Here is a 15,000-nt window from a genome sequence, read left to right as displayed (position 1 = left end):
CGACTCTCTCTGTTTCTTTCTTTTTTTGCAGAACGGTTTATCTCCTCTCCACATGGCAGCGCAGGGTGACCATGTGGAGTGTGTGAAGCACCTGCTGCAGCACAAGGCACCTGTTGATGATGTCACACTGGACTACCTGACCGCCCTACATGTTGCCGCCCACTGTGGTCACTACAGAGTCACCAAACTTCTCCTGGACAAGAGAGCTAATCCGAACGCTCGAGCCCTGGTAAATGCATTCTTCTTATAGTGAGCCTTGATTCCTCTGGCAAGTTTTGATAATCTTATATCTTATTCCCACTGTCTGTCTCCTTCAGAACGGCTTCACTCCTCTACACATCGCCTGTAAGAAGAACAGAGTGAAAGTGATGGAGCTGTTGGTCAAGTATGGAGCCTTTATTCAAGCTATCACTGAGGTATGAACACAGAGCTTCACAGATTATCAATGCAGAATTCCTCAGGTTTCATCCCACAATCAGTGCAGAAGCATTCTTATATTTCATGTGGAATTCTGTTAGATTCCAGATTCCACCAGTATTTTCAAAATACCTTATAAATCATCAAAACACAAAAACATTTTTTCACATTTGTATTTGATTGTTTTTCAATACATTTTAGTAACAATAACTAAAACATAGTTATGATACAATTATCCCCAAAAAATAGAAAATATAAGCAAGTAAATAAAGTCTTCTAAGCAATTAAGTAACTAAATCAACTAAATTAATTAATGAATTGGATACAACACTCACACACACACACACACACACACACACACACACACACACACACACACACACACACACACACACACACACACACATATATATATATTAGGGCTATCATTCAATTACAAAATGTAATTGAATTAATTACATGTTGTTCTGATTAATTAATCGCGATTAATCGCATATACAAATATTTGCTGAGAAAGTCCCTCATATAACAATAATTCAATATATAATGATGAAATAATTATACATAGTTATCTTATATATATATATATATATATATATATATATATATATATATATATATATATATATATATACACCCGCGACCCGACTTCGGATAAGCGGTTGAAGATGGATGGATGGATATATATATATATATATATATATATATATATATATATATATATATATATATATATATATATATATATATATATATATATAATATATAAAAAAAAATATTCAGATAACTAAAATGCATTACATTCTTGTGGCAGAAGAGTTCATCATTGATAAGAGGATACAAAAACCAGCTTTAGAATACAATGTATTATTTACTACCATATTATTGAAAGTCAATCATTGACACACAGTTCACAGCAATCCATTACACAAGTGAATTTGTCAATCAGTTGGAGATTTATTATGAGGGCTTGTTTAAGGACTGTCAATATACACCTGCGGCAGACATGCTTGTGTAGCGTCTCGGGTGCGTTGCGTCATAATCATAAACCTTTAGGTCACTGTGTCAAGTTAAATATAGTTGAATACTCAATATTAGAACACATCTTGAGATCTCTTAGATCGAATTTGAGCTCCATCAAGTGTTTAAACACAAGAACATAACGCATGTTTGTGTTGTTGTGTCTACTGAAGTGTTTTGTTCACTGTATAAACTGTGTGTTGCTCATACAGCTGAAGTTTCACTTACTGCCCTCTGGAGGAAACAGGTGGTACTACAAGCTTGCATTTCTAAGGAATCTTCCTTATACGGGGGCATTCATTTATATACATACATATATAAAAACATTATTTTTTTAGATTTGTAGCTCTACTATGATATTTTCCACACTTTTAAATTTGCACTCAGTGACTTTTTGGCTCGTCGTCTTGGACGTACAGTGACACCTAGTGGTGTAGATGCAGCTCATTCAAAATCAATATTTTTTCAATTACTGATGCCGTGGTTGAAATTCACTTTTCGCACTCAACTATGATTAATATAATCCAAGAGTGAAAGTAGTAGTGAGAGTAGTTTTCAACTGGTCATGTGATTCTAAAATGGCAGCCCCCATGAGGGCACCCCTGCCCCATGTACAAATAAAAAGCTATTATAAGGTTAATGATTTGACTAGAGTCCTCATCTCCTGTGAGTGGTTATGATTTGATATACATGTTTAAAAATGACAATTAGTTTCTTTAGGAGTACAAACTTTTTTATGGGGAAAAAGTGCACTTTTACTTTTTCTTGCTTTCTTATCTTATCCTATTTGTTATAAAGTCCATATTTATTGTTTAATCTATTGAAATTACACAATTTATTTCTTGCGGTGGTGTTGACTTAAACCCATTTATTTGTTATTAGTTTAATAACAAATAAATAGTCCTCTTTCTTTGTTATTTCTTTTGGCATCAATATATTTAATCAATGGCATCACAAGAAACACTTGGTGTTGCTGTTTGGCATTGTGCATTTCTGTGCTAGAATCAATGTCAAGCTGTGAAGAGTGATTCAATAATTGATTGATGTTGTTGATCTGATCTCTCTGTAGTCTGGTCTCACACCCATCCATGTGGCAGCTTTCATGGGTCACCTCAACATTGTTCTTCTACTACTGCAGAATGGAGCTTCTCCTGATGTCAGCAACATAGTGAGTTATAGTGTGTGTCATACATGTCATCATATCTATTACCATACACTGGTAACGCTGTGAAACATTACACTGTCCATGCATTAGGTACCATGAACTTACTATTAACAATATTTATCCCTGAATTTATAAATCTTGGTTGATGTATGGATATACTATTGATCACAACTGCCTCTGTTTTCGTCCTTAGCGTGGAGAGACAGCTCTGCACATGGCCGCCCGTGCTGGACAGGTGGAGGTTGTTCGCTGTCTGTTGAGGAATGGAGCCATGGTGGATGCCAGGGCAAGAGTAAGACACAGACATAAAGCAATGCTGCACATGCTCAGGGTGGACTTAACTCATATTAACCTGCTAACTGACCAGTCATGGCATGGGTATTACAACTGTATTACAGTTACGTCTTGTGAAATTTCAGTGTGCAAGGAATGAATCCTGTTCTAGATTTGTCCTGATTTGTTGCATCATCTCACTGATAATTAAAAAATAAAACATAGTTTTACAGTATACAACAGTATTATTTCTAAATGTCTTGAAAATGTTTTGGTAGACTTTTTTGAAGATTTGACACTATCTGGGCATTTTATAGATCCATTTGTGATAGATATACAGAACAAGCCGGGTCGCTAAAGACCCGAGTGTGTAATAATGTTTAGTGAAGCACCCGTGCATTTAAAGGGATAGTTCACCAAAAAAATTTCAATTATCTCATCATTTACTCACCCTCACTTCATCCCAGATGGCTTTTTTTCTTCTGCAGAACAGAAAGATTTTTAGAAGAATATTTCAGCTCTGAAGGTCCATACAATGCAAGTGAATGGTGACCAGAAATTCAAAGGTCCAAAAAGAACATAAAAGCAGCATAAAAGTAACCCATAAGACTCCAGTTGTTTAATCCATGTCTTCAGAAGTGATATGAAAGTTGAGGGTGAGAAACAGATCAATATTTAAGTCAATTTTTACTATACATCTACACTTGCCGAATGTGAAAGTGAAAGTGTAGATTTATAGTAAAGAAACATATGACAGATATTGATCTGTTTCTCACCCTCAACTATCATATCACTTCTGAAGAACCACTGGAGTCTTATGGGTTACTTTTAGGCTGCCTTTATGTGCTTTTTGGACCTTCTGAGTTCTGGTCACCATTCACTTGCATTGTATGGACCAACAGAGCTGAAATATTCTTCTAAAATCTTAATTTGTGTTTGGCTGAAGAAAGAAAGTCACACATCTGGGATGACATGAGGGTGAGTAAATGATGAGAACATTTTAATTTTTCAGTGAACTGCCCCTTTAAGGGTTAATGATAACAAATGAGGCATGGACGAAATAGCTGAAATTAAACAAAGACATTGTACACAGTATTTACTAAAAACAAAACCAAAAAGTTATTTCTTCACCCTCGTGTCATTCCAAACCTGTATGGCTTGTTAGGATGTTAGGCAGTACGTTAGTAGCAGTCACCATTCACTTTGCATTGCATTTACACAATGAAGGTGAATGGCGACCGAGGCTATCATTCTGCCTAACATCTGTTGTGTCCCACCAAAGATAGAAAGCCATATGGGTTTGGAACAATATGAGGGAAGAGTTTAAAATGACAGAAGCATATTTCATAATCTCAAAATTGCTCGTTGATTGCATGTAGCTGATATTTCCATCGTCTCTTTCTAAACTCCTTTCTTCTCATCAGGAGGATCAGACTCCGCTGCACATTGCGTCTCGTCTGGGTAAAACGGAGATCGTTCAGCTGCTGCTGCAGCACATGGCTCACCCGGACGCTGCCACCATTAACGGCTACACGCCGCTTCACATTGCCGCACGCGAGGGGCATCTTGATGTCACAACTGTGCTGCTGGAGGCCGGTGCCGCCCACTCATTAGCTACCAAGGTCAGTGACAGACAGATGGTGCCACCCTGATCAAAAGACCAGCTTATAGATAAATACATTAATTTATTTGTTTTGTTATTTGTAATTAAACATCTACAGAAAGGGTTCACACCTTTACATGTGGCATCAAAGTATGGCAGCCTGGATGTGGCCAAACTGCTTCTGCAGCGACGGGCCCCTCCGGACTCAGCAGGGAAGGTGAGCAAAAGCCTAACAAACCTGTTCAAAATAGACTGTTATCTACCGTTCAGACTATTAGGCTCTGTAACAAAACCAAGTGAGCTGCCTACCTAGACGGCACTGTTAAGGCATCATAGGCGCTCCCTTGATGTGAAGACCGTTCCAAGCAGCGCTGTTTTGGCCAAATTGAAGGCAGCTTCACTTATACTGTATACTTTGCAGATACCACAATCCCAGCATGTGGTGGGACGAGTCTTAAGATGAGTTGGAGAGTGTTTTTTTAAATTAGTCTCTTATGAGCACGGTCAGAATTTTAGGAGGGCTCTGGGCAAAAATGCCACTAAAAATGCCCCATCTTCAAAATGTGTGGGCAAAAAATGCCCTTGTAATGAATTTTTCTGTTTTTTTTATTTGTAACATCTGATCTAGTTATAAATACTTTATTATAGTCCGAGTTATGCATATTATGGCATAACATATGAAGTGATTTAATTCAAAATTCCTAATATTTGACACAAATGGATGAGACGCAGTTTTGAATGGTTAATGCGCATTGAAGGTTAAAAAAAGACCCCACATTACAACAAAAAAAATCATTTTCTTAATTGTTATTTTTATCTAGTTTTCTAGTAAGAATATCTAAACATTCTCAAAACAAGATTCATTTACTTAACTAAATGTAGTTTTATCTTATGCCATTTTGCTTGTTATTATGCTTAAATCAAGAAAAACTATTTGCCAGTGGGGTAAAAATACAAACACTTTTTTCAAAGGGAAAATATGTTTCTTACCCTAATTTTTCTTATGCTATTGGCAGATATATTTTTTATTTTTTAAAGCACAAATTTTTAGCCCAAAATGTTGTCAGATTTATCTGAAATCAAGATTTAATACTGTGTATTATAATATTTTGCTGTAAATATACAACAGTTAGTTCCGGTCCTTGAATCTGATTGGACGAGAGATGTTCCATCAGCACTGATGTTCTGACACCATCATCACTTGGATGCTTCACTGTGTGTGTGTATCACTCCGCTTGTGTCCGTGCTAAACTGAAGTGTAAGTGCAGTGCAGATGTGTTAAGAGCTACTTACATTACATATGTTAGCCAGCAGGTGGTGGCAAAAGATCATTTTTGTGTGTAATATGAGCCAGTTAGGTGATGTGAAGTGAATCCGTGTCAGCCATTTACATAAAACAGCTCTCCGTGATCACTTACTACACTTACTTTACGACTAAACTAGGAAATAGCTTTAAACGGCTTTAAATGAACAACTTCAGCATTAAGGCTCATCACAGCATTAGTTACACAATGGGTGCTGTTTAAAATTGTGGAGGACATTGCGGTTTCTATAGTGATCGCGAAATAGAGAGAAATACTCCCGCTTGGACGATATATTTCCAATGAGAAAGCTGATCTTCAGAAAGCTGATCTTCAGAAAGCTGATCTTCAGAAAGCTGACAGCATCTCTGCTTGGGTGTGGCAACAGCTGATCGCACACATTCAATCTCTCTCTCTGTCTCTCTCTCTCTCTCTCACTCACTCTCTCACACACACACACTCAAGCTCTCTCTCTCTCTCTCTCACACACACACACACACACACACACTCAATCTCTCTCTCTCTCACACACACACACACACACACACACTCAATCTCTCTCTCTCTATCACACACACAAACACATACACACACACACTCAATCTCTCTCTCTCTCTGTCTCTCTCTCTTTCGCTCACACACACACACACACACACTCAATCTCTCTCTCTCTCTCACACACACACACACACACACACTCAATCTCTCTCTCTCACTCTTTCTCTGTCTCTCACACACACACTCAATCTCTCTCTCTCTCTCACACACACACACACACACACACACACACACACACTCAATCTCTCTCTCTCACACACACACACACACTCAATCACTCTCTCTCTCTCACTCTCACTCTCTCGCTCTGTCTTACACACACACTCAATCTCTCTCTCACTCTCTCTCTCACACACACACACACACTCAATCTCTCTCTCTCTCTCTCTCACACACACACTCAATCTCTCTCTCTCACTCTCTCTCTCACACACACTCAATCTCTCTCTCTCTCTCTCTCACACACACTCAGTCTCTCTCTCTCTCTCACTCTCTCTATCTCATCCATCCTTGTTTATCCAATAACTTGCTAGAAACAGCACAAGCCATGATACTATTTCTGAAGTGAACATTTTTGAATTACTAACGAAGGTTTGGATGCATCATTTGTTTTGAACAGCAACAGCTGATCGGTCGCGTAATAAAGTAGTTCCCTGCACAAATGCATTTTTATGACCGTACTCAGTTTCTCTCATTTTTTTTTAATTTTATTTACTATTGTATATTTTTAACAATTCATTGAACTGTTGTATATAAGCAATCGTGCTATAAGACCCTAAATCAGCACTGCTGTGATTACCTACAGCACTCGACCTGACCGAATTACAGCAGTGCTGATATAGGGCCATATTGCACTCTTGGTCATGTGATATTGCTTAAATATTTAGATATTTTTTACTGGAAAACAAGACAAATTTTTAGATTTTTTTTGGTTGTGCAAAAATCTAATCCAGGGGCAACACCACGGAGTGGTGGCGTAGTGGGCTAAAGCAAGTTTAGGGTTGCTGGTTCGAGCCCCACAGCCACCACCATTGTGTCCTTGAGCAAGGCACTTAACTCCAGGTTGCTCCGGGGGGGATTGTCCCTGTAATAAGTGCACTGTAAGTCGCTTTGGATAAAAGCGTCTGCCAAATGCATAAATGTAAATATTGCCCCATAAGGTAAATGTTTACTTCTGACACTGCTTACACGCCTCTATTTCGGTTAGGATGTCACCTTAGAAGTCTGCTGCCTATGTAGACAGCAACACAGCTCCTGTATTGGATAGGACTTTCTTTTTTCCATGGAGCACATAGCGAGATGACACAAAAGCTGAACGACAGCCTCAGCAGCATTCACTTTCATTGTATGGAAAAAAGATGATGCAACATCATGCCTCGTCCTGTTCCATGGAAGAGAGTCATACGGGTTTAGAAGGACATGAGGATGGCAGAATCACTTTAACACACAATAACAATCCATGCTAACATTGCTTTTTTCATGAAACAGTTTGTATGCCCCTGTGGTTTATTGAATGCTTTTGAGATGCTAACAGCCCTCGCTTAACCTTGACCCCCTCATCCCAGCAGAACGGTCTCACTCCTCTACATGTCGCTGCTCACTATGATAACCAGGAGGTGGCACTCCTGCTTTTGGACAAAGGGGCCTCACCCCATGCCACAGCCAAGGTGAGAAGACTTCATCTTAACAAAACGCTGTCCACTGCAAGAATGCAAAAGGGAAATGTGTGTGTGTGTGTGTGTGTGTGTGTTTGTGTTTGAAAAGGTTTAATTTTCTTTCTTTGTCTCATAGTTCAGTTCTCTCTGGTTACACCACCATAACTGTTCTCCATTTCTTTTCTCTTCATGTAGAATGGATACACTCCTCTGCACATTGCAGCCAAGAAGAATCAGATGGAAATCGCCAGCACTCTCCTGCAGTATGGAGCTGAGACCAACATCCAGACTAAACAGGGTGTTACCCCGCTTCATCTGGCTGCACAGGAGGGTCACAGTGAGATGGCCACCCTGCTTCTGCAGAAAGGGGCTCACGTCAATGTGCCCACCAAGGTGAATGACTTTGAAATCATGCGAATCGAAACTGTTTTCACTGGTATGAAATTACCGAGAAAGTTGATAAATGGAAAAATATATATGGGTGCTTCTTCAACTTCGGGCACTTTTAGCACTTTGGACTCTCCAACAAAATAAAGTGTAACTAAAACAATTTTCGCACTCTCACTGATCTTCTAAATCGGTCTACTAATAATGTATGTGCGTGCATCACAGGATACATTTTTCTGAAAGTTAGAAGTCATTCTGCACATCTCAAATTCGGTATTATATTTAATAGAATTCTGTGGTGGAAATGATGGTGATGGAAATGCTATTTTTTACATTTTAAAATAAAAATGTGTGACTTGTTAGTCTTGCAAAGACTAATTTCATAGCTAACATTTTATGTATCGTAAATAAACACAATTAAATAATATTTTCACACTTATTGTGCATATTTATGCATATTTTGGAAAAATTACTGCTTGATTGGGAATGACCCTCAATAAAAATATTCTGCTCACAAGTGATATTTACCTTGATATCTTGATGTTATCTTTAAATATTACGTGCTCTTCACTGACACTTTTGTCCACTTGGTTAACAAGTACACCAACTTCTGAAATAACTTTATTAGTGGCATCTCTGTTTGGTGTGGTGGAAATGACGCAACAACTGTGGGACAGTCGTACATTTTTTGAATTTTCACACAATGAATATTAAAATGGTTTGTATTTATTTCACTCTTTGCTTTAGATTATCATAGTTCAAATATAATCATTTGTATTATATTTTAATGCATTTTTATAGTGTAATATTAAAGGTCTGGGACAAAGCTAAATATTTGTATATGTGATTAAATGCGATTAATCGCGATTAATTAATCGGGACACCATGTAATTAATTTGATTAAAAATATAAATCGATTGACAGCCCTAATATATATATATCAGGGCTGTCAATCAATTCAAATTTTTAATCAAATTAATTACATGGTGTCTCAATTAATTAATCGCGATTAATTGCATTTAATCACATATACAAATATTTGCTGAGAAAGCCCCTCATATAACAATAATTCAATATATAAAGATTATACATATTAATGTCAATTTACACCTACGTTAGATGTCTCGTGTGTGTTGCGTCATAAACATACAATGTTTAGGTCACTGTGTCAAGTTAAATATAGGTTAATACTCAATCTTTAAACACATCTTGAGATCTTTTAGATCGCATTTGCGCTCCATCAAGTGTTTTGAATGCAAGAACGTAACACATGCTTGTGTTGTGGGTTGTTTTGTTCACTGTATAAACTGTGTGTTGCTCATACAGCTGAAGTTTCACTTACTGCCCTCTGGAGTAAACAGGTGGTACTACAAGCTTGCATTTCTCAGGAATCTTCCTTATTACAGTCCTGGGGCATTGCCATTAATTGCGTTAATTATTTGAATGCGTTATTTCTTGCCAAATTAATCACACTGAATTAACGCTTTAAATCGACAGCCCAAATATATATATATATATAAACACACACACACACAATTTATAAAATATACTCTATAAAGGGCATAAAATCTCCCCTTATTTTATTATTGTATCTATAGCACTCTGCTTCTTTTTTCATTTTCTTCATGTCCATTTTCGGGCTTTATTTTCGTGACCGTGCTAGCTGCAGCGCTACTGCTTGTCCATAGTTCCTTTTTACCTAAAGTAACTGTACCACACTGTATATGAAAAGAAAAGTACAGTAATACGATGGAAATTATTTATTAACTATAGCAACACACAACAGAACAAAAAAATAAAAATACAGAACATATTAGAGTGGTGGTGGCATAGTGGACTAAAGCACATAAGTGTTAATCAGAAGGTTGCTGGTTCGACTCCCACAGCCACCACCATTGTATCCTTGAGCAAGGCACTTAACTCCAGGTTGCTCCGGGGGGATTGTCCCTGTAATAAGTGCACTGTAAGTCCCTTTGGATAAAAGCATCTGCCAAATGCATAAATGTAAATGTAAATATAAAAATTTGTATTATTATTATTATTATCAAATTTATAATAAATAGCCAAGAGCAACACTATTATTCCAATATTCTCTTATTGTGCCCGTGACCATCTCCAGCTCTGTTGTGTAGATATATGAGGTTTGATTGTTTCATATTTTTCGTCTTTTCTTCAGAGTGGACTTATTCCCCTTCATCTTGCTGCCCAAGAAGACAAAGTCGGTGTTGGCGAGATCTTAGTCAAGCACGGTGCCAAATTGGACCAACAGACAAAAGTAAAAAAAAAAGCATTATTGTACCTCAAAATCAAATAGTTGAATTTAATAACCTTTAATAAATTTGACTGAGTGAATGAGACATTTGAAATCTCTTCCAGTTGGGATACACGCCTCTAATCGTCGCCTGTCACTATGGAAACGCTAAGATTGTTAATTTTCTGTTGAAGAACGGGGCAAATGTTAATGCGAAGACAAAGGTATCTATCATTCTATTCTTTTTTTAATACTAAACTTATTGGGGTCTTGACGCTGACTATCACCCCTGAAGTCACGAGTTTGAATCCAGGGCGTGCTGAGTGACTCCAGCCAGGTCTCCTAAGCAACCAAATTGGCCCGGTTGCTAGGGAGAGTGGAGTCACATGGGGTAACCTCCTCGTGGTCGTGATTAGTGGTTCTCGCTCTCAATGGGGCGTGTGGTGAGTTGTGCGTGGATCATGGAGAGTAGCATGAGCCTCCACATGCTGTGAGTCTCCGCTGTGTCATGCACAACGAGTCACATGATAAGATGTGCGGATTGACTGGTCTCAGAGGTGGAGGCAACTGAGACTTGTCCTCCTCCACCTGGATTGAGGCGAGTAACCATACCACCACGAGGACCTACTAAGTAGCTGCAGTTGGGTATTCCATATTGGGAGAAAAGGGGATGTAATATAAATAGGTTATAATATGTATCTATTATTCAAAAGATGTTATAGGGATAATGTACAGTCTAAATATGCATGCTTGTCTTGTCAGAATGGTTATACACCGCTACATCAGGCCGCACAACAAGGCAACACGCACATCATCAATGTTTTACTCCAGTTTGGAGCCAAACCCAATGCCATCACTGTGGTGAGCAAACCTAAACGCATTAACACACGTACACACGTACACATGCACATTTATCTGGTGTGTTGATGATGTGTCTCTTACTGTATTATGTAGAATGGAAACACGGCTCTGGCCATCGCCCGTCGCCTTGGTTACATTTCTGTGGTTGACACGCTGTGGGTGATCACAGAGGAAATTATCACTACTACAACGGCAAGTTTACATGAATAATTAAATGTCATTAAACATGCATTAGTAATAGACACAAAGGGGTGGTTATTACTACTGCATAACTGTGTTTGTTTGCTTCGATGTAGACGGTGACAGAGAAACACAAGTTAAATGTGCCAGAAACCATGACAGAAGTGCTTGACGTGTCTGACGAAGAGGGTGAGTATAACAAACAATTACTGATCCGTCAATCAATAGATTTCTAATGATCTCCTCAAATATACTGGCAGGCCTGACACATTGTGTATTAAACATGGGTTTATGCATTTAAACATGGGTCGGATGACTCCATTGATTTTGAAGGCATTCTGGTGCCTAAGTGTGCATCAGTGTGGCGTTTTAATGATGTTGTATAGGCAACAAGTTTGCACGCCATGGTTTGGGGTTGTTTACTTTGACAATGACCTGATTGGATGACTGACTATATATGGGAGTGGTTGATGAACTTTCTTTTTTTCTTGAAACATGATGATATAAGTAAAAAGTTGTATTGTTATTGTTTGTTATTGAAATTGTACTGCAGGTATCGGTACTGGAGGTCGAACGATACAGGTTTTTCAATGGCCGAGACCGATCTCTAGAGACCAGGATGGCCGATGGCCAATATAAATGCAGACAAAGCGTTGAAAGTGTTGACTTGAAGTCGATCTGAAGTCGGTAAAGTGGGTCGATCACATAATAGCCAAATATCGGCTGATTAATCGACCTGGCCAATATATATATATATATATAATCGGTACTATAAATCAGGGCTGCAGCAAGGAATTATGGGCCCTCTGACTATATATTGTTCTTGGCCACTTTCATACGAATATATACGGTTTAAAATTTGTTGTGGGCCCCCCCTGGACCTGTGGGCCCCTAGAATCGTTACCACCTTTCACCCCATTTGCTACGACCCTGCTATTAATTATGAGATCTTTCAGCAATATTAATCGAATGATCCACTGTGAATTTCAAGGAAGGATCAATCATGGTGTATTTTACTAAGCAAAATGATAACAGTTGCAGAAAACACCAAAGCGTGCTAGTTTGGTAATTAGCTTGTGTTGTGATTAACGTGCTGTGCATTGAAAATCTAGGAGGGCAATGTCCCCATAGCCCCACTGTTAGACCCGGCCATGATAGCCTCAAAGCTAACAGACATGGAGTAAAAGCCACAAAAATGCCCTCAAACAACAATGTTGACGTTTGAGCATCTATCTCAGTTTGCTACAGACTCGCATTTGCTTGTTTTTGTGTTTGCTAAACGACTCGTACAGTCGCTTATTTCTTAATCTGTTTCTATCTGTTTTATTCTTGTTGTTATATCTCATTGTTCCACACTCTAGGCAGCCAATACGCTACTGCCAGCCACACTCCACTGTCGCTCTACAGTATGTCTTGCCTTCATTGTTCAGCGCATTGGCTTAAAGCAGAAGCTAGAAACACTGCCCCTGCTGGACAAAAATGACAACTGCGGCAGAACAGCTTCATTAAGCTTCATTCTTTACTGTAATGCCCTAGAATCGCTGCAGTCTACAGTAGTTTGCTGTAATACAATCATAGCGGCTTTGCTAATGTATGTAATCTTAAACCAATGCATATGATCCTTCATTTCAAGAATGAAGGACCTGTTAAGTGTGCAGGTGTGTGTTTGTGTGCTTGCATCTCTGACAGTCTCTCAAGTTTTAGAACGACTAATCTATTTATTGTAAAACTGCTTGACAATGCATTTGTTTGTAATGCAATATGTGCACCAGGTGATGACACAATGACAGGTGACGGTGGCGAGTACTTGAGGGCCGAAGATTTGAGAGAGTTAGGAGATGATTCTTTACCTGGTCAATACCTGGACGGCATGAACTACCTGCGCTTCAGTTTAGAAGGAGGACAGTCTGACAGGTAGATTCGTTTTGATATGAAATATGGAGTTGATAAATAGGGTCATATTTTTCTTGAATTCTGCCAATTTCTGTAAAAACTGTAATTTGCCATTGTTTAATATTTATGTAGAATTTTTACCATCTTGTCCTGCACCATGGTGCAGCGTTAAATACAACTTTACACAACATTTATGCATTTGGCAGATGCTTTTATCCAAAGCGACTGGAGTTAAGTGCCTTGCTCAAGGACACAATGGTGGTGGCTGTGAGGATCAAACCAGCAACCTTCTGCTTACCAGTTCTGTGCTTTAGCCCACTGCGCCACCACCACTCCCTGTATTGAGCTGTATTTATGGCTTCTGTGACATCCTATTGATTATTACAAACCTCATTTTAATCTGTCTCCCAGTTTGTATATAAAAAAGGCCAATCACGAGTACAGTAATGCACTTTAAATAAGCGTCTATGGGGCGATTGTACCGACAAGATTAAAAGCAGAAACGTGGAAATTGCATTTTTATAAAGCACTTAATTTATACAGTAAAAAAGTATATTTGTTCAGTATAGTGACGTATATTTATGTTTATGTCATATTTTTAAATATAAAATAGCATATAAAAGTTTATTTATATAGTAAAAGCAATATTCTTTGAAATTAATGGCATTTTTTTTACCCTTCGATAGTATAACTTTAACTTATATTATGTATATTTTATAAATAAATGCTAATTGTCATATTTTAATGCACACATTCTTTTTCCGCTAATGCTAACATAGTCGCTTACAAAGGTATGTGGGAAACATTTCACTTTCTTTGTATCGGTGTGTCATGTTATAACTGTTATTTTTGATGTTCTTTAAAATATCAGATTATATGTTATTACGTTTTTTGGAAGTTTGCTATTGTTTGCAGCTTTGTGTAAATGTTGCCATGCCAACCTACAGCCGATTGGTTGATTTGTGTTAATGATTGTCATCAGTCTGGACAGATCTTACACACACACTCACCAGAACTACTACCCTGCAAGGCATTATGGGGTGATGGAAGATATGATTTATGGTAACCAGGTAAATGATTATTTTTCTTATGGATTATTTAATAAGTGACAGAATTATACAGTGGCTCTAAAACATATTTGGGCACTTACGCCACACTTAAAAATGTCTGATTTCAAAATATCTTGCATTAGATCTCCAAACAAAGTAGCATTTATTTTTAAAGAAAGATAGCACTTTCAAGCAGGACATTTCACAACAATATGTTGGTTAGGTTTATAGTGAAAACAAAAAGCACTTTCACATTAGGATTAAATATTCATAATAGTGGGTGTTGCAGCTCATGCCACGTTTGATTGTCTTTCTGCCGTGCACATGCATATAAACACTTTTATTTACTGATGTATCGGTGACACTTTACAATAAGGTTCCTTTTGT

At 38.0% G+C, this 15,000-nt stretch overlaps 1 protein-coding gene across 1 annotated transcript in view; it reads left to right on the top strand.

Annotated features, from left to right (window-relative positions):
• The window catches only part of ank2b (ankyrin 2b, neuronal), a 97,182-nt gene that overhangs the window by 42,005 nt on the left and 40,177 nt on the right, over positions 1-15,000 (top strand). The window contains 15 exon segments of the mRNA XM_052149164.1: positions 32-229; positions 318-416; positions 2,507-2,605; positions 2,796-2,894; positions 4,300-4,497; positions 4,597-4,695; positions 7,906-8,004; positions 8,188-8,385; positions 10,556-10,654; positions 10,756-10,854; positions 11,393-11,491; positions 11,585-11,683; positions 11,788-11,860; positions 13,444-13,585; positions 14,547-14,634. Of these exon segments, the coding sequence (XP_052005124.1) occupies positions 32-229; positions 318-416; positions 2,507-2,605; positions 2,796-2,894; positions 4,300-4,497; positions 4,597-4,695; positions 7,906-8,004; positions 8,188-8,385; positions 10,556-10,654; positions 10,756-10,854; positions 11,393-11,491; positions 11,585-11,683; positions 11,788-11,860; positions 13,444-13,585; positions 14,547-14,634 (1,788 nt within the window).

Source organism: Xyrauchen texanus, chromosome 1 (assembly GCF_025860055.1).
Source record: "Xyrauchen texanus isolate HMW12.3.18 chromosome 1, RBS_HiC_50CHRs, whole genome shotgun sequence".
NCBI classification, from domain to species: domain Eukaryota; kingdom Metazoa; phylum Chordata; class Actinopteri; order Cypriniformes; family Catostomidae; genus Xyrauchen; species Xyrauchen texanus.
Note: the sequence above shows the minus strand (reverse complement) of the source record. Positions and strands in the feature narration are given on the sequence as shown.